The sequence below is a fragment of the Colius striatus genome, chromosome 21 (genome assembly GCF_028858725.1).
Source record: "Colius striatus isolate bColStr4 chromosome 21, bColStr4.1.hap1, whole genome shotgun sequence".
Classification (NCBI taxonomy): Eukaryota; Metazoa; Chordata; class Aves; order Coliiformes; family Coliidae; genus Colius; species Colius striatus.
The window spans coordinates 7,588,030-7,607,698 of NC_084779.1; the positions used below are offsets into that span (position 1 = coordinate 7,588,030).

The 19,669-nt window shown below is 42.5% G+C and overlaps 1 protein-coding gene across 3 annotated transcripts; it reads left to right on the forward strand.

The window, feature by feature from the left end:
- The first annotated feature begins 1,063 nt into the window (after positions 1-1,063).
- On the forward strand, positions 1,064-18,262 carry C21H1orf159 (chromosome 21 C1orf159 homolog). Of its 3 annotated transcripts, XM_062013134.1 has the most exons (11): positions 1,064-1,124; positions 2,392-2,528; positions 5,846-6,001; positions 6,151-6,241; positions 7,295-7,370; positions 9,302-9,406; positions 10,278-10,343; positions 11,712-11,846; positions 13,851-13,876; positions 14,163-14,193; positions 15,457-18,262. In XM_062013134.1, the coding sequence occupies exons 4-11, from the start codon at positions 6,170-6,172 to the stop codon at positions 15,552-15,554; spliced, it is 609 nt and encodes a 202-aa protein (XP_061869118.1). In that variant the 5' UTR covers positions 1,064-1,124; positions 2,392-2,528; positions 5,846-6,001; positions 6,151-6,169; the 3' UTR covers positions 15,555-18,262. The 3 variants fall into 3 exon arrangements, with proteins under 3 accessions (XP_061869118.1, XP_061869117.1, XP_061869120.1); XM_062013133.1 differs by lacking the exon at positions 5,846-6,001; XM_062013136.1 differs by lacking the exons at positions 5,846-6,001; positions 11,712-11,846.
- Positions 18,263-19,669: the final 1,407 nt, after the last annotated feature.

Below are 19,669 nucleotides of genomic sequence, written 5' to 3' on the forward strand. Positions count from 1 at the left end.
CTGAGGGCCAGGGGTTAGTGGTGGGATCAGCAGCGTGAGGGCAGTGGGTGGACTTGAGGAGCTTAAGGGTCTTTTACACCCAAAATTGTTCTATGACATGGGTAACGGGTGGAAGCTGGGGGAGGAGTTCAGATGTGCTGCAGCCTCCTTGAGTCTCCAGAGAAGGAGCCTCCACAGCCCATCTGGGCAGCACCTTCCAGGGCTCCCTCAGCTCAACAGGGACAAAATTCTTCCTTATATTTCTTTGGAACCTCTTCTGTTCCAGCTTGTCCCCGTTGGCCCTTGTCCTGTCACTGGCATCCCTGAGCACAGCCTGGCTCCAGCCTCCTCACACCCACCCTTGATGCATTTGTAAATACACCCCTCAGGCTCTTCTCCAAGCTGCAGAGCCCCAGCTCCCTCAGCCTCTCAGCACAAGGCAGATCCATCACCTCTGTGGTCCTGCGCTGAGCTCTCTCCAGCAGCTCCCTGTCCCTCTGCAACTGAGGGGCCCAGAACTGGCCACAGTATCCCAGATGCAGTCTCCTGAGGGCAGAGCAGAGAGGGAAGAGAATCTCCCTCGACCTATTGCCCTCAACCCTTCTAATCCACCCCAGGATGCCACTGGCCTTTATCCCGAGACTTCTTTAACGCAACATTTCATCCTTTGCGGGTGAGATCCGCCACTAGGCTGAAGACTCGGAGTGTTGGAGGGTGACGAGGCCTCCGCAGGCTTCCTCCTCCCTCCCGGGGCGTCCGCGTCGCCTAGCAACCCGTGTAATGGCCGCTCCCGCGCAAGGCACGCCGGGAGATGCAGTCCCGGCGCCTCCCTGCCCCTCGGCCCCTCAGCGGACGCGGGACTCCCTTTCCCATGGTGCCCCGGGCGCGGAGAGAGGCGCCTGCGGAGCCGCCGCGGGAGGGGATTTACCTGAGGGGAGGAGGGCACAGGTGAGGCGCGGCGCGGAGCCTGCTGGGAAGTGTAGTTCCGAGCTAGGGAGCCCGGCCGGGGAAACCTGCGCGTCGAGCCGCCGGGAGGGAACTACAACTCCCAGTGTGCCGCGGGAGGGAGCGGGCGGGGCGGCGCCGGAGGGCGGGGGGTACGAAAGGGAACCTGCTGCCGGTGCTGCCGGAGGTGGCTGCTTCAGGTAAGGAGGCGGCGGGGGAGGGCGGCCGAGCCCCTCTGGCAGCGGGGGGCCGCGGGATAGGAGGCGGGCGGCGAGCCCCCGGGCAGAGCAGCCAGCCCGCGGGCGGTGCCCCATTGTTCGGGCGTCGGGCAGGTGAGGCGAGGCGGGAGGGCGCTGGCGGGGCGGCGGCGGGCCCCGGCAGTGGCGGCGGGCGAGGCGCGGGCTGCCGCCGCGGCCCACGGCCCCCGGCCCGCCGTGTCCGGTTGTGGGGGAGGCGGAGGTGTGGGGAGGGACGGCAGGAATGGGGTTACCGAGCGGGAGGGGAGGGAAAAGCCCCCGGTGCTCGGGGAGGAAGGGGGCAGAGGTTTGCCGTGGAGCGTCACAGCTGGGCCCGGGTCTCCCCTCGTTCCTCCTCCTTGCCCAGCTTTTTCAAGGCTGCTTGGCTCCTGATCGTCTTTTTGTCGTGTCCCAATAAAACCTGGGATACTTTTTGCCTAATAAACTCTCTCGGTTTACTACGGGTTTTGTCAATCATAGGATCACGGAATGGTGGGGGCTGGAAGGGACCTTTAGAGCCCATCCAGGCCAACCCCTCTGCTAAAGCAGGTCCCACCTAGATCAGCTCACACAGGAGCGTGCCCAGGCGTGTTTTGAAGACCTAGAGAGAAGGAGCCTCCACACCCTCACTGGGCAGCTTGGGCCAGGGCTCCCCATCCTCAATCTGAGGCTTTGTAGGGTTGTGGATGTTTGATATTCTGTGTTCTTTTGGTTTTTGGATTAACTTCAAGCACCTCTATAAACACAGACTTTTTTTTTCTGCACTGTTTAAGTGGGAAAATCCCCCAACCTAAACAGCCCATCATGTGTTCAGTTGTCAAAGCGTCTTTCCCTGTAGTGTGTAGCTGTTGGCAACCAAACTGCACCGTTTCTGAGCTCAGTTCTTAAGGCCACAGCTCACCAGACTATTGTAGTAGCAGAAGGTGTTCCTGCCAAGTTTTTGTTGACCAAACAACAGTAAATGTTGGTGTTAATTACTGTTTGCTCTAGGCACAGGTAACAGCTTTTGAAGCAAAGCCTAGCTTAAAGTAAGCATCTTCATTCTCTGGAGCTGAAGGTGTGGATTTTTAATTGTTGGTGGCTGGCCTATTGCATAATCCCTTTGATGTAAGGGTAGAGATGGCAGTTCTTTCCATGGATGCATGCTAAGAAAGCAGGAAAAACAAGTCCTCCTTCAGCTTTAATTTGTAAAAGATTATTCTAAGCATAACCTGTATCTGTTCTTCAACAGGTTTATTGTGCAGGGGCAGATTTATTGTGAAACAGTTGCAGTGTCAATGGGAAATTAGCAGTAAACCACACACCACAAGCAGTCTCCTGTGATCTGAGGAAGATGCAGTGTTGTAGTGCATACCTCTGAGGGAGCTGGTAAGTGAGAGCTTAAGGCTTCACAAGTCTGTCATTTCTGACTCTGCACTTTGACTTTTCTGGTGTCACTGTTTTATCACAACTAATTCAAGGTCACGTCAAAATTAAGAAGCCTTTGGCAGTGGAGTTTCAAACTCTGATCTGCTGAGTAAATGATAATACTACCTGAAATTAAGACAATGTTCCTTTTTACCTCTGTCTTTTCCCGTGTGCCTGAGAACCTAGCTCAAACAATGCTCCAGCAATACTTTAAGCAAGAAACATATTGATAATAAGCCAGGAAAAAAATAGATATGCAGCTCTATGTGTGGAAAATGGAGACATAAAGATAAATTAAGGAGCTTTCAGGAGTGGGTGGGAGAAGCCATCTAGTGCTTAGTGTTTGTGAATTGTTTGCATTCTTTTTTTGAAAGCAACAAGAATTCCCTTGGTGAGTCTTGATGTGCTTAGCTTATGTGTATTGTGGCACTTGAGATCCAAGTTGACAGTGACTTGAGAGTTGTTTCAAATGTGGAACTCTGGTGTGAAACACTTGTTTTAATTAAAACGTCTGCGTTCTCAAAACTGTGTTGGCACCTCAGCCATAAATACTTTCTAATTTGGGCTCCTGTTTGTGCCTGACAGTATCTTTCCCCCCTCCCCACCATAATCCAAAAGGAAAGCCCTGCCAAACACTAAATGTATTCTATGGTCTTGGAAATTGTTTTGCTGTGGGTGTCTGATCCTCATCACATTCATGCACTGAATTTAAAACTTCAGCTACCTCATTCAGAGGCACGGTTGGTATTTGTGTAGGCTGAATGTTTTGGAGCCTCTGAGGCTTTTTTCCCCCCTTTCTAAAGCTGAAATGACGGTGTAAGATATTGTTCAGGTTGGCAGGAGAAAGGTTATGACTGACTTGTGGCTGGAAAGCAGTGAAATGAGTTGAGTTGCTTCCATGGTTTTGTACGAGGAGACCAATTAACAGCACAAATCCCAGCTTGAAGTTGCTTGTCTCATTTGAGAGTTCTGCACTTGATTTAGGCTTTGACTGACAAGCCACAAACTCTTTTCTAACCTTGCTGAGATGTGACACAACCAGACTTTAGGAATGCTGTGTATGTTTGTCATACTATTGCATATATAGAATACGGATGCTTAAGTCTGATTGTCTTTCATGGGCATTACCCGAAATAAAACGGTACCTTTGTGACTTGAAAATCTGCCTCTTTCAGACAGATGTTATTTATATATTATGTTAATAGGCTTCTAATTGTTACTGGCCCATAGAGAATCCAGCAGTGGTTCTGGGATCTGGAGTAAAATGTAAATTGAGTAAATAAAACATACATCTCGTATGGTTGGAAGCTTTAAAGCAGCTTGTTCATCTCTGCTTTGCTTTTCCTGCAGTTAAAACTGTTTCAAACAAAAGCCAACCAACCAACAACAAATAAATATATATATGTAAAGCTTAGATATTGTCTCCCTCTCACAGAAATAAAAAATATTGGCTGATGATTTGAGGGCAAATAGATCTCATGTCCTATTTCTACTGGAACAGCTGCAGGGCAGATGTTCTAGTGTGCTAGGAGCACTAGTGGCTGTGAACAAAGATGTGCTCGTAAATGCAACAGCATTGTTGATTAGTATCTTGATTTATTTCAGGGATGAAAGGAAAATCAATACTGAGCTTCTGTTGCACGGATCTTTGCATTCCAAAGGGGAGTTCTGGGAACTTAGAAGGGGTTAGTTTCACAAATCTTTTCTTGTTTAGTGTGACTTCTTCCTGAAAACAAGTATTTTTTAACTTGATAACAAGAATATTCTTGTTTAAACAAATACCTTTTTCATCTGCCTTTTCTTAGTATTTACAGCTATTTTAGTAATCAAGTATTGACAACAATCTGTGTGTAGCATTCAAAACAGTGAAGAATTTACCAGAAAATGCTTTTGGCAACTCTGTTTTCCTCAAAGGAACTCTTTCTCAGCAAAGAAGCAATCTCTCATTTCTGAAAGTAGATTGCAGAAAACTGATGGATGATAAGGCAAACTGTGTAGGTACTTGTCTAAAATACATCCATCCATCTGCACATCCTGAGGATTGTTTTGGCATTAGGTGCTGCTGGACTGCCTTGGAAAACCCTGGAGGTGTGTTACTCAACTTTTACTGCAATAGAAAGGCATAAAAAGAGAAGAAAAGCTGCTTTAAAAAGGTTAAATGTGCAAATTCAACCAGGGTTATTCACAGCATTTCTGTAAGTACTCTTACACTGTCATACACAAGTGGAAAGCTCTTTGTCAGACTAGATAAGTGCACTGACTGCATCAACAACCATTTACTGAGTCCTGAGTAGCTTCTGTCTTGCTTAAACGTGCCCCAATCCTCACTAACTGCAGAAATGAGTTGTAGCAGTAAGACTGGAGTTTGGTTTTCAGGATTTTCAGTCTTTGGCCTTGGAACTTTCAGCTGATAGCAAGGCATCATAGTAAGTTTTTCCATCAAGCTGAACTAATCTTATTTTGAAGGTGAGGCAGCAGGCTGTGTGTGTAAGGGCTTTAAAAAAACTGAATGGGAATTAATCATAGGAACTGCTCAGTGATTTTGTTCTTGAGGAAAAACAACTTGCCAAGGGTCATGATAACGTGTTTTGCTGTAATTAGAACTCATCCACTGGATTTTTAGTTAACAAAAATAGTAACAGATTTCAGTTTGTGAGATGAGTCACGTAAGGAGTTTTCCCTTACAGCTGAAGGCATTCTTTTGGGCACTTTCCTCTTGCTTATCTCTGGTTACAGGGCCTTTTCTGTCCCCAGGTTTGATTCATAATATGAAGCTACTGGGCTGCAGGCTCTGAGAACTGGATGTGGCTTCCAACCTTACATTGACTAGAGAATAGGCTGATATTGTTGACATAGGGAGTGTCTGAACAGTGCAGATCAAGCGTGATGTAGCACTTTTTGGTTTATTCAAACAATTGAATGCCAGGAATGTGGACTTTCTTTAGGTTATATGTGCAGCTAGATGGCAAAAGTAGGTGAAGGGGAAGCAAGGCTTGTTAGCTGACTGTACAGAATATTCTGTTCCACACTGAGGTCTGTTCTTAGGCAATTGAGAAATGCTGCTTATTAACAGGCAGACTTCATTAATGCTTCATGGCTGTGCTGTCATGGGAGAAATTAATTACAGTATTGCCTTTTCAAAGTGGCATGTGCTCTCTGTCCCAGTTCAAATCCATCACAGCTCAGTGCTGCAGCCAGAGGAGCCTGGAACTGTGGGGAGGCTTATCAGTGGTGGTGCCAGGCAGTAACCCTTCTATTGCAATCACATTGATTTTTAGATCCTGGGTGTGGAGTAGTCTCTGCGTGGCCCAGTTTGGAGCAGACTGATAAGGCTCCCTGTTTCTTAGCAACCACAGCCTGCCATAGCCAGAAACCTGCCCCTCTGCAGCTGGAGGGAAAATTCTGAATGTCTTGAATTTTTATCTTGAACCAAGGTAAGTCATTCCCCCTCTGGCATATTTAATTTAAAGGCCTTTGAATTCAATTAAAAGGAATGTGTTGGCAAAGGTTCCTTAACAAAGGGAAAGCATAACTTCTTTGTCATTATTAAGACATTCTAATTTCTTTTCCTGTTCTTATTTAGACCTGTGTCTTCCCTGGGCATGGAGGTGCCATATGTCCTTCTCTTAACTAGACTCGTAGCAGAAGTTGCCAGCAAATCTACTGAAAGCCAGGTAGGTGCTTCATGGTTTTTGTCATACCAGATGCTATAAAAACAGAAGGATCAGGTTATTTTCCTTTCACATTGCACAGAAATTACCTGTACTGCTAGCAGTCATTCAATGAGACGTTTAGAGTGGATCAATTTGCTGTGGTGACTGATTGCCATATTCAAGCACTGCTTTCTTCTTAGTTATGTGCTTGTAGACTAGCAGGGATACAACTGGTAACATCTCACACTGTATGGGGAAAAAGTACCCTAATGATCAAACCCCAACTCTTTAAGCTGCTTGGCAGCTTAACTACAAACAATCCAATTGCAGGTACTCAGAACTTAACTTTTCAGGTGGCTGAGGAAATCTGAATCAAAGACTTTCAAGTCACAGAAAAGATTGGAGTATAAAAAGCTGTTTGCAGGAGAGTTTGACTAAGAAAACTTCATAAGAAACTGATCTTAAGCATGTTATCTATAAATCCTGTGGCTTATTTTTTCTTGTGTGGATATGCCAGAGTCTATATGGATGTTACTAGTGTTTCTCTAAAGAACTTCAAAGTTACTACCAACCATTTATCTCTGAGCTGATGCCTCAGCTGATTGTAAGTTGTAAATGATTTTGAAACTGGTTTTTTTATAGAAACAAGTTTTAAAATGAGAATGAACTGTGAGCCTTCAGGTGAAGTTATTCCCTGATATTGATTGTTGAAGGAAGAAGACTTTGTCATTCTGTTAGGGCATTTGTGTGCTGCTGGGGAAGAGAACTCCCACTCTCAGCTGTGCTCCACTGAAGAGTTTTACAAATATATTTCTAAAGCATTTTTTTGAGGCTTTGTCCAATATCAAGAGATGAGTGTGAATTTATTCTCAGAGTGAGTTTGGGTAGCAGCCCCCAGGCCAAAATCAGCTTGGTAGAACTTGTTCTGTCTTCCTAAGATTGCTTAATGCAAAAAGGGAAAGTGACAGCAAGATTTAACTGCAGTTACTGCTTATTCTTCTGTGTATTTTTGTGTTCAAACCATTTTAGTAAACTCAAGAACTGTGTGAAGTGTGAAGTAACTTATCTTCGTAGGTGTCAGAAACAGAATGCTGTGTGGATGCCTTGGATGCAAACAGTTCCTGTCCAGTAACCAATCAGTGCAGTCCAGGTAGGGTGTGTCATTTGTTTCATAGAATTCTAGATTGCTTTTTGACAAGTAACCCCAAAATACAGGATCTGCTTAACTGGGGAGTGAAAACAAAGTCATTAGGGCGGGTATGTACTGAAGTCTTTCTCCCTCTTGTGATTCACAACTGTTGTTTGTGCATGATAAGGAGAAAAGGGAGCTATTAATAAGGTTATTATTTATGTCTTTTATTTAGTGTGCAGCTGGGTGATATAAGAGCTACTGTAAATGCTTAAGAGCCCATATAATGAGCATAAAAGGCAAAAGTGCTGTCATGTGGATCTAAGGGAGCATTAAGAGTAATTTCCATGTTGTCTTGTTAACACAGATTGCCTTGTTCTTCCTTGTGCTATACCTGTAGAGTTGATTTCTTCTAAGTGGAGTTTAAACCTTCTTTTGTCCCTCTCCAGCAGTAGCAGAAGGGTGATCTCTATTTCAATGCCATTTTAATTTAAAAGCAAGAGTAAAAGCAGGGAAATGGCTTCAGAGCCCACACTAGCAAGGGAATTGGTGACCTAAAAATTGGGGTCCTCTTCTGGACTCAGTCATTTCCTTCTGACGGTTGTTAAAGCATTTCAAGCCTGTCTGTTTTCACTGCTTCATTAGCTTCTCCAACTGTTGCTTCGTTTAATGCATTCACTTCTGCTTCTAAATTATCTTAGGTATGGTATAAACAATTATGTCTGAGATATAGGATTGTGTTCTCTTAAATCTTATTGTAAACTGGTGATCTACCAATACCTTTAGTGTCAGATAAGTGTTTTGGTGCATCCATCCTATTACTGTAGCAAGTCTTTGCCCCTTACATTGGGTCTGTTTGTGTTTAGATTAAATGTCATATGTAATTTATTACTGTGGCATCAAACGTGCTGCTTCTCTGTAAGAAAAACGTGGCAGCAGAGCTGTTTTCAAATCAACACCTTATTGATGGCTTGGTTTATGGGATAATTGCTACCAGTTTGGCTCAAGGCTCTCTAGAATTGGATTTTAGCCAGCACAGTAAGTTTTTGTGACTTTAAATGTAGCCTGTAATATGATCTAGGAATATCCATCTAATCTCCATGTCTCAAATCTAAGCCTCAAGTGAAACCACCACAGCTTTATTGTATTAAATGAAGTTGTTATTGAAGATGTGCCTTATTTTGGGTTGTTTTTTCTTCTCTTAACAAAGACATAGCAGTATGTGCATTTAAAGATCAGTTGAGAGATTTGAATGTCAAAGACATAGGCCAAGATAAAAGTTTAATCAGTTTCCAGCCTGCATGGTAGGGTGACTGATACAAAACACTTGCCATCTGTCGTGGAATTGTTTAAACAGACTTGACTTCTCCTTAAAGTGAAACAAATAATACAATAGCTGAGAGGACTGGAGCATGTGAAAAAGACTGTATTATGGTGGTATTCATATTTTTAGCTTGCTGTGCTTCGAGTGATTGACTGTAGAGATGCCAAGTACACTCTTTCTGGTCCTTAGCATCTCTCTCTCTGCCTACTTCCATTTTCAGTCCTGTGCATTACATTTCATTATGACAGTTTGTGACCTCTGAAAATAAACAGTCAAGTTTTGCTGCTTTTTTAGTCTTGTTGAGGGTAGTTACAGGCTGATAGACACTTCCCATTTTTCTCAAAACTAAAACATGTCAAGCAGTGAATGGAGCTATGTTGAAATTGCCCTCTGGGAGTTGTTTGCTTGTAACTCCTTCTCTTTTTTGGCCTTTGAAAGGTTATATATTTGCTGGAATAAACACTTTGAAATGGAACCTCTTAACTTGTGTAATGTAATAGGAAGCAGGAGATGTTTGTAACCAGTAGACCAAACAGAGAGCATTTCTTATCTTTTTCTGAAGGCTATGAAATATCTCCAGTGCTGTTGCTGTTGTTTTCAAACCTCTGTACATCTCACTCTTCTGCAGGTTGTTACAGAAGGTGGAATGAGGATGGTAGTAGCAGCTGCATTAAGTGCAAAAATGAGACCCTTCCTGTTTCATCTGTTTACAACCTGACTGAATGCAGAAATAGTGAGTCATTTACCATCCCTTCATTTTGATGGGTGTTTTTTTGCTACTGAGATCTCTTCTTGCTGTGTGGTCCAGCAGAGGCTGTTCAAGAAGGCATCAAATATAGATTTGTTTTCCCCCTCCCTTGTAAAACTTCAATCTTTTCTGAAGTCCTAATGCAGCTTTTGAACATGCAGCCAAACCCCATGGAAACTGTGAGATTTCATTTGCAGAAGCTGTGCTGTGGAATCATTCCAGACTCTGGGGGAAGAAATCAAACTCTTGTTATATATCACAGTACCTAATCTGTGAAGCCAAATGCAACATTAAAAAATAAGGCAATTCTGCCCAATCTAAGGTCTTAAAATAAAAGACTCCTAAACATCAAAAGGATGAAACTTCCAGGGTAGAACCTGGATCAAACACTCAGTGACTATTGAATTTTGTGGCTGCTTTAACCCCTGCTGTAAGGAAAAGACATTTGCTGTGAGAGTTTGCTGGGTACTTCTCCAGAGCACAAAATATCTCAAACTGTACTTGAGTTCTTGGGAAAAAAATCTATATGGAGAAGGCTAGATTCATTTCTAACATGTGCTTTGTTTGAGAGGTGAGAGGCATTCAGGTCCTTGAAAGCATTTTTTCATGAGTTTCTGGGAGATGCACTGGTGAATTAGTTTCAAGTTCTGATGCTTGTTTGCTTTCTTTTGCTGACATTCTCAAAAGTGATGTAAACACTGATTTTTTTTTTATCTTTTCATGGGAGAAATCAGGATTGTTACACAAACCCATTAATTCCTGAGGAGTGTGGTGGCCTTTTACTAAGATCAGCAACAAATCTGTAGGTTTTTGTGAGTTTTTACTTTAAAAAAAAAACCCCTCTTTTTGATTACAGCTGGTATCAGAGGAATGAATTTCCACATGAATATCAGCACTGTCGCTCCTTTCCTACAGAACATAGGTGAGTAAATGGAAATGGATTTTGACTGCAGGCTTTGTGGTTATTCTCTGCCTTACCAGCCCCTTCATGACATGGCTGTGGAAAGAAGTTGTGAAATATGTTGCTGCAGCACAGGTTTTATTTGAAATGGAGGAGCCATTTTTACTTTTTTTCTGGCTTGGTCTCAACAAGAAACTTTTAGAAGTCTTTAGAGAGTTGAATTTTGAGGTAATTGCATTTTACTGAATGGTTCTTTCCTCTTGTCCTAGTGCTCTTGAAGGGATTTTTCAGGTACAGGTTGAGCTGATTATATTTATGAAATGCCATAACTTGAGTTTTGAACCTTATTCTGCCAGAGTGTTGGTTTTTAGGGGTGAGGCAACATGTGACATGTCTGTTACACCTTCGTCAGCCTTTCTGTAGGTTGATTTTTATCACTGCTGACCACTCGTTTCTTTTTAGTTTCTCAAAACACTTGTCCAACACAAGGTAAGAATAATACAAGTTGAGACTCTTCAGATAGCAGCACTGCACACTTCAGCAAGTGATAGGATGCCAATTGAAGTGACAGAGTATTACAGGGTGAGTGCTTATCATACCTGCTCTTGAAAAGGAAAGCTAAACAGCCATGTCAAACTTGGGTGCTGCTGATCCCTGTCAAACATTCACCTTCTCATCTCTGTGTACTTGATTTGAAGCATCTAATGGTCCTCATAACATGGAGTTCTCAAGCCCAGCTTGTCAGATCTGTTGTCCTAGTTTGCCTGCAACAAGATCATAAACAACTTTTCTTTCTTCTAATACTTCCTCTTGGGATCAAAATCTGAAATAAACCGGCAGAATAAATATGCAGGGCATTCTTTTTTCAGTCAGGGAAAGGGGAATAAAGGTGAGAGAGGGCACCTTTTGCTAATGTCTGCCTCCTTGGGATGGTTTCTCTCTGTCACTTGTGGAAAACATAATACTGGGTATACTGTACCAGTGATGTGTTGTCTGTTGACAAATTCTGGTTTTAGGAGGCTTCATTTAAGGACTGAAAGAACAACATGAACACTGAATGCCTCCCAGAACTGATGTTGAAAGTTATATAAAAGAAATAGAATGATGGACTAAAAATTCGTGGCTGCCTTCAGGAAGGTAGAGCCTAAGGCTTTCCTGACATTTGGCAGGTGGGGTCGTTGTTCATGTGACAAAATGACCACTGAAACATCTCTATGAATGTTTCTTCATAAATGTTTCAGCCAGGCCTCTGTGTATTAAAAACTCACACTGTTTGTTGTTCTCCTCCAGGAAGTTAGACTTTAACTTTGGTTTAACCCTTCTATTAGAAGAGATTTGTTGTGAATAATTGTCTTTTCTCTCTCTTTTTCTGGTTTTTCCCTTGCACAGGGGGCCCAGAAGTGGCAGCCTCTCTTATCTTAGGGACATTTTTCATCAGTTTATTCCTGATTCTGTCTGTTGCTTCTTTCTTCTACCTCAAACGTGCCAATAAACTTCCTAACATTTTCTACAGAAGAAACAAAGGTAAAATACCTCCAATATCTATTTAATCTCTGTAAAGTTTTGACCTTTCAGTTCCTTAATTTAAAACCTTCTGTCAGTGTTCTAACTCAGTGGAGCTGCTGCTGTATCTTTTCATCACCCAAGCAATGCAAATGAATGCCTTTTTCCTGCTATGTATTTATAGTGTCATGTTTTCGTGGCAGTGCAGAGGATGTCTGGGCTCAGACTGAGTGTGCTTAGGTGCATATTACACAGGATCTCTCACTAAGCCAGCTTTCAGAGACTTGCCAGAGTACAATAGCTGACACTGGTTGTCACTGAATATTAGCTATCTGATTTCAAGAAGGAAGCAAAAAAGAATCAGTCAGTGCTTTTTGCACAGAGGGCATTTTTATGGAACTTAATAATACTTGTTTCTTTCAATACACAAAGTGCCAGACATTTATAAAGCCTGACAAAAAGCAGTTGTTGTTTGTTCTTGGTTTAGAGAAAGGGAACTGTAATACTAAAGGGCACTGTATTTACCCTGGATGTGTCAACAGCAGGAGAAAGGGAATGGAATTTGAGGTTCCTGGTTAGAGCACTACTCATTCAACTGTGCCCTCTAAATGCTGGATTTAATGGGGCTTGGAAGAGCTAACTGCCAGATTATATTTTAAAAGCAAGCATCTCTTAACTTTTCTTGTTCTGTGATGGAATTTATTCTCCTGCCACTCCTGTTACTGAGAAATAGAGCTAACTAAAATGCAGTGTCCTGCCTTCAGGCCAAAGTGATTCCAGAAGAGCTAGGGAGAGAACAGCAGAGATGTGATTAACCACAGGGCACCAAGACTTTATGTAGATATCTAGTTCTTTCAGATGCTTCAGTTTCTATGAAGTGGTTCTGTAAGTCCACATTATGCTGGTCTTCAGCTTCTGGGAAGTGCTGAGCAAAATATGTGGAATGAGTTGTTTCCATTTTGCCCATTTTTGAGACTGATCTTATGATTCTGTCTCACCCTTTTCTATGCAGTCACTTGGAATGATTCCCATGACAACCTCTAGCACAGCATTTGCTGTGTTAGAGCTCCTTCTGTTGAAAGCAAGCTATTTACTGCTTAGGTCTGCTAAACAAATAGATGAGTTCTTTTCATGTCTTACAGAACTAAGCTCTAGCTACACCATCACAACACAAATAAGCAATAAAGGGAAGAAGAAAGGGTGGCTGGAGCAACACAATCCTGTTGTTTTGCTAAGAATGTTGTATCTGGTCACAGTAACTTGATGGAACGTCACATTTCTAGTCTGTGTGGTATCATTTCATGTAAAAATACACAACAGTAGCTACCTCTGATCTAATTCCTGGTGCCACAGGAATTGCTGGTGTCCTGTTCACATCTACCACATGGAAACCTCCAGGTTGCTTTTGCATGTGTCTTCAAGTAAATGTAGTGCCAGATTCTCTTTCAGTTTTTAAGTGGGTCAAGAACCTGCTGTGCTATGACATTTTCTAAACTGGCAGGGCACCAGGCTTCTGAGTGATACCCTGTTCAGTGATACTGGTCTGACTTCCACATTTTGTACTGACAATTCACTCTGGGCCAGCAGGTTAAAGCATTGATGATGCCCTTTGAAGGAGGAGCATTAAAACCATTTCTCTGGCTTAATATCATTATCTATCTGCATGATGATTATCACATGATAAAGGCAGCAACCTCTTCTATAAAAGGGTTGCATCTCTCACTGCTCAGTTGTTTGCTATTTCTACTGAAGCCTCTTCATGTTAAAGAAATAACTGCTGTGGCTATCTCCTTTGAAAGCAAAACAAAGAGTTCTTGGAGACTTTTGCAACACTTTAATCTTGAAAAGAGGACTACAGGCAATGTGTTCTGCTCCTGGGATTTCTGAATGTTCTCATCTGGTTTAGTAGCCTTTATGACAAAAGGGTTTTTTTAACTATTCCATTGCATGCATGTGTTTTTAGTAAACTAGCAGTTCTAGCCTTGTAGATTAATGATGCTTAGTGTCTCTCTTTCTCTCTTTTAGCTTCTGTTCTCCAGCCTAGTGAAACAGTAAGTAAACTCTGCCCTTCCAACAGGACCGTGCAAGGATAAAACATCAAGTAAACAATCAAGTTTTAACAGCCCATTAGGGAACTCCTTAATCTGGTGTGTGAGAAACTGAAATAAAAATGAAAGATGTTTCTGGGTCCTTTGAGCAAACTGGAGAAGAGGGAAAGGTGACTATTGGCTCTATGGGTTCTGTCCACTTACTTGCTCCCATTACTGTAGACAGGAAATATTTTTGGAACCCTAAAGTGTTCCTTTTGTTTGACATGATCATTCTTCTGTTATGCAGGCATCCATGATACCTCCCCCAACTTCTTCAGGTGAGGAACTGTTCTCTGGGGCATGCTGCTACAAACATGTTACTTGTTGGCTTCCCTTTTGTGCATTTTGTTGTTGAAAAGCAGGCAAACTGTCTCAGTCGATGCTAAGAACATGCAGCAAGTCAAAACAATTACCTGGAAAGTCTGATATAGAACTGTGGATCCTGTTGAGGAGACAGAAATCAGATGAAATCTGTCTAGTAGACCTTTTGAGAGGATTTATTGCTTTAATTAATGTAGGCATCCAGTATGGATGAGAGTTCTTCATGTTAAAATAGATCTTTGACAACTCCTAAAATAGATCTTTGACTTCTCTATTAGGATGCAGTACTTTTTCATAAGCACTCAAAAATCAATTATTCAGTCTGGGACCTATTTTCAGCACAGGAATCTTTTTGACAATGCCAGCTTGGCTCATTTCAGACTTAGAGATTTGAAGCTTTTCAGCTTGAAACAAACAGACCGTTTGGAATCTAGTGTTGAGTGTGGCATTTGTAGCTTGGCTTTTTTTGGCAAGGTGGGTTTTTAAGGAGTGTGAAACTCAGGAAGAAATCTATTTCTATAATCTATACATGATATTAATTCAGGTGACTAGGAAGCAGACTTGTTTGGCCTGGGTAATACAGTAAAATATCTTGTCTCTCTGCTTGTACTTTCAAGACAACGACAGAACTTGTGGCGATGTGAAAGTGAGACAGACCAAATCTCCTAAAAACTGAAGAAATAACAGCCTTCTAAGCTCAGCCAAATTGCTGGTCTCACTTCTCATGTGTGCATAAGCCTTTAAAATCAAGACAGTGTAATTAACATTTCATCTGCATTAATGCAATCTTGAACTTTTAAACGTTGTTTTAGCCGTGTTCCAGACTTGGGCTGTGGCTGGCTCTTAAACTCACAGCTTGTGCAAAGTCTCACATTTCCTTGCCTCCCTTCATGTATTTGTTTAAAAAGAAAGCACAGTTGTAGGGGTTTCTTTTGGTGTTAGGGTTGCAAATGGAAAGCTGCATGTACTGTAAACACAAACCATGGAAATGGCAGTTTGGAATGAGCTCCTTATTTACTAGACCATAAGCAGCTTGTTTAGTTGTGGGCTCTTGCTAGATCAGCTCTATGTAGGCTTCTTTATGGTTTGTTTTTGCTTTTTCCTTTTTTTTAAGGTCCAGAATGCCTTTTTCCCCTCAGGAACTGGGTGGCATGTGTTAGGAGTGGGTGAGACATGCTTGTGGAGCAGGTGCTAATGGTGTTTCTGTGCCCACCTTTCAGTTCGGAAGCCGCGCTATGTCAGACGAGAACGCTCACTAGTGACATCTGCATCTGCTGCTATCATCTCCTCTTCTGAAACCAGGGTCAGCAATGTTTAGCCTTCACTCTTGACTGAGGACTTTCTAAGTGGACACAGTGTTGAAGAATCTCTTTGGTTTTCCTCTGAATCCACTGAAGTGCCAGGAAACCATCGCAAGCAGCTGACCTAAGTGGAAGCCAATTTACTGTGTCCAAGGGTTCGTGCCAAATGTTAACAGAGAAATGAACTAATGCAAGGATACTGATGGCAGGCTACATCCAGTTTGGTGAGATGCTTTGGTGATCTTTGAAATGCACTACTCCAGCTCTGAGGTTTCATTTTTGTCTCCTAGAGATGCTGTGCTTAAAATCGTTATAAAGAATCTGCCTTTCAGTTTTGGCAAGTTCTTCTTCCTATGTGGTGATGTGTTCTGTGTCCTCAGAGCTGAATGTCTCAGTGCTGCAGGCCAACACAAAACACTGGGATTACTCAAGGATGTGGACTTGTTTGAAGGGCCCAATGCTAACACTAAGTGCCACTGCTTTAACTTTGGAGGACAATATAACAATACTTAACATGCAGTATCCTTTTGAAGCAAAAAATGGAGCATCCTCTTCAGCCTATGACATAGCTGACCCTGGTTTTTAACTGTGAATATTGACCCACTATCCAAATATTGTTGTTCTTGGTGCTTTTGAAGGCCAAGGTCAGTATGGGTCCAATCCCAACTGTGGGACTTCCTTGGGAAGCTTTAATTGGCTTCATCTCGGTCCTTGGATGAAAAGCCATTTGCTGTGGCTTTGAAACTGATAGGCTGCTATGTCTGTCTTGCAAAGACCGTCTCTGCTCACTTCCTTCCCTTAACACAGCACCTGAAGGAAGCCCAGAATTCCTGCAGAGTAGCTGTGCATCTGCTAGACATGTCAGTGAGTACTGAGATGAACTGGAGAGATCAGGTGAATTTCTGCCAATGCAATAAGGGGGTTCTTTGGTCAAGCCCTTCATTAACATGCCTGACATCTGCAGGCCAGCACCTTATGACAGACCCCAACAAGTGTTTCCTTGTTGAAAGTGCCAACCTAAATACCCCCCACTCTTGGATGCTTGTTCTTGCCCATCTTATGCCAGCTGTGTGACTTGAGTAGTCAGTTGATCATTGATCACTTAGCCAGGAAATTGGCTAGGTTCTCCTTCACTGGTTCTTTTTTCTCGTGGCGTGGTTGACTCTGCTGATAGATGTGTTCACATGGCAACATAATGGGCATACTGGTATGGGCATGAGTGGGTGACTGGGGAACAAGTGAAAAACCTGAGGCTGCTAAATTGGTTGAAGTGTCATTGTCACCATATGTGACATTTTAACTATGCAGCTTGTGCATTCCCACCTACCTGTGTTGCTGTTGCCTGTTTTGGTTTAGCTGGCACTCCATTATGGGTCTATGCTCCTAAAATACACTACTTGGAAGCTCTTCATCAGCTCCTGCTTTAGCAGGGAGGTTGGACTAGGTGATCTCTAGAGGTCCTTTCCAACTCCCCTGCCATTCTGTGATCCACTGGCATGAACACAAACTGGAACAGTTGGTTCTCTTTTTCAGGAAAATGCAAACAGAACTATCTTGAGCTGACATGACACTCATATGGAGGGTCTGAACCTTGTGATCCAGATTCCTTTTGCTCTAAGGTTAAAAGCTTAAGAGAACTAGGATGGGAGGAGATACACTTATTGAATAGACCTGGTTTTATGGAAGCTTCAGTGCAGTTGTAAGGGAAGAGAGAAAAATAACTACAAGAGATCTCTTGAGCATCCAAACAAGTGAGGGCAAAAATTGAGGATAAGAAACAAACCATGAAGAGACCCCTGTGCCAAAAAAGCCCAAAAGCCTGGGCTGCTCTATGGAGAAATTTAAGGTTGTCTTTCTATCACAGTGATAAATACAACTCTTGTCCTACTGATCAAAACTGGAGACAGCAGACAGTGCCACTTCCAGACCCTTCAACTTTTAACATGAAGTGTTCTTTAAAATTCATATGTTCCGAGTTCAGGAGGTGGCAGGTTTGTTTCTGTCATTTTGATGTCTTTTTATCCTTGTGCTACTGTGATTTTTCCAACAGGGAGAAATTATATCTCGAGGTCAGAGGTTTTTCCTGAACTTAGTTGCTGAATATTTTCCTAACTGCTGAGGAAAAGGAGTAACTATGCAAATCATGCCAAGAAGCTGCACCTTGGAAAGCAGGGAGCTCCTGCTTGCAAAATCTGTCAATGGTAGTGCATTCTTATATTGCTTAGTTGCTAATATATTCCTTCAGCACATCAATTATTGAAGGAGCAGTCATGTCATTGTACTGTCTGAACTCTGTCTTACCCTCAAGTACATATTGTAACAGTTTAATGTCTGGCGTATCACGCTCCAGCTCCTGTGCAGTGAAGTTTTCCTCAGTGATAACATCTCTCTTCCCCTTCCCTTGCTCTTCTCCCTCCTCCCAGAAAACTTCTTCAAAATGCAGCAGATATTTTTTACTGTTGTTTTATTTTGTGTTCCAGGAACTGTTCAGCTTTTGTTATTAGTCTGACACAGTGGACTCCTGCCCTACACAAGTTTCTCATTTGTTTGCACTGTCAAATGAAATATATAAGGTGGTGTTTTGGTTTCCATCCCCATTAAAAATACTAATGCATACCTAGATATATTTTAAAAGGAATTGGCTTTAATGAACCCTGATATTTAATGTATTTGTATCTTTTTAAATTGTGCCAAAATAAACATGTTTGAGCTGTTTTTCTAATGACTGGGGAGGTCACTTGTGTGTTTCCTTTTCAAGCACAGAATGAAGGGTGTGAAACTAGCACCTAAAGTAGATCATTGTTTCAGCTTATATGGTTTGTCATCTCCACCACAACTGCAGTTAAAAGAATAAAGGCTGCTGAATGATCCTGCCTAGTTCCCCAGTAGGATATATAATGTAGCTTTAGTAAATGACAAATTTTTTACATCAGTGTGTGTTTCCTTCAATCTTAGTCAAAGAAGATGGCAGGAAGAGCAAGCAAACCCTACAAGAGGAGGCTGCTAAACAGTGCCATGAGTACCAGAGTTGAGGTATCAGGATAACTTTCTAGCAATTGAAATGAAGATTATGGTCTTGGGTTTGAGTTTCTTCCCCCATCTCATTTCTGATTGGTTTTTAAAAGTGTGTTCTTTTTCTCTTTTCCCTTGGTACTCCTGTTGGATTTCTCTCTTACAAATATATCGTGTGTTCTTAACTCCAGTTGCCAAAACAATCCATACTAACAAGAGCTGTGCCAAAGGAAACTGGGATGCTGAGCCATATGGTCTGAGATACTAGTAGTTAAATTCAGCAATGCTTTTTTTCCTTCACAAAACTAGCTGAAGTAGCTTGATGTATGAGAGAGATGCTGTTTTTAGGGAGGTATGCTGATGAGGAAGGATAAGCCAAATGGTTTAATGCCCACTGTGCACGCACTGTGGAAAGTCTAATGAACTTTGTTGTCACAGCCAAGGTGACAGTGTCACATACAAAGAGAAATTGACTTGGAAAATTATCCCACTGGGACAAGAAGGCATTTGTCAGTTAAATGGACTCTGACCACCCTGCACACCAACATATAACAGCCTTTGGGAAGAGGAAGTACTAAGTGTCCTTGCTGCTGACTGGATTCAGTAGGTGAAACTGGCATTAAGTGAACTGAGAAGAGCTGTAAGTGGATGTGCAACAAGGAACAACTTGAGACAGTATTTTGCACACGTGAGAGGAGCTGTCCCCCTTATCCATATGACACCATCTGAAGGTGGGAAGACTGACAATCATTTCTTAAATTGTAAGCCTAAATCTTCATGTTTCACAAAAACCTGCTCTCCAGTTTTAGGCACTCCAGAAGGCTGATGTCATATGCATAAAGAATGAAACAGAAAGGATGCTGCATACAGACATTCTGAACTGTTTTGCTGTATGACACTTCATGAAGGTTGCTAGATTAAGTGATAAAGCTTTGTGCAAATGTGGAATGACCTAGGTTCAGCCTACCCTCCCCTAGGTGTTGAACTATAGAAGAAATGGGAGGGGAGTGGTAAGAGAAACCAGGGCTACAGCTTAGGTGCTAATTGGGATAAAGGAGCAATAAGGCTTTTGCTCTTGTCCTTCTGCAGTTCCACAGGATGTAATGTAGGTTGCATGGGC

What these genes read in the sequence shown, in the direction of transcription:
- C21H1orf159 (XM_062013134.1), top strand. Translation starts at nt 6,170, where the DNA reads ATGGAGGTGCCATATGTCCTTCTCTTAACTAGACTCGTAGCAGAAGTT. An exon ending in AACCAATCAGTGCAGTCCAG is followed by an intron (nt 7,371 to 9,301) that starts GTAGGGTGTGTC and finishes ACTCTTCTGCAG; the next exon opens with GTTGTTACAGAAGGTGGAAT. An exon ending in TTTCTACAGAAGAAACAAAG is followed by an intron (nt 11,847 to 13,850) that starts GTAAAATACCTC and finishes TCTCTCTTTTAG; the next exon opens with CTTCTGTTCTCCAGCCTAGT.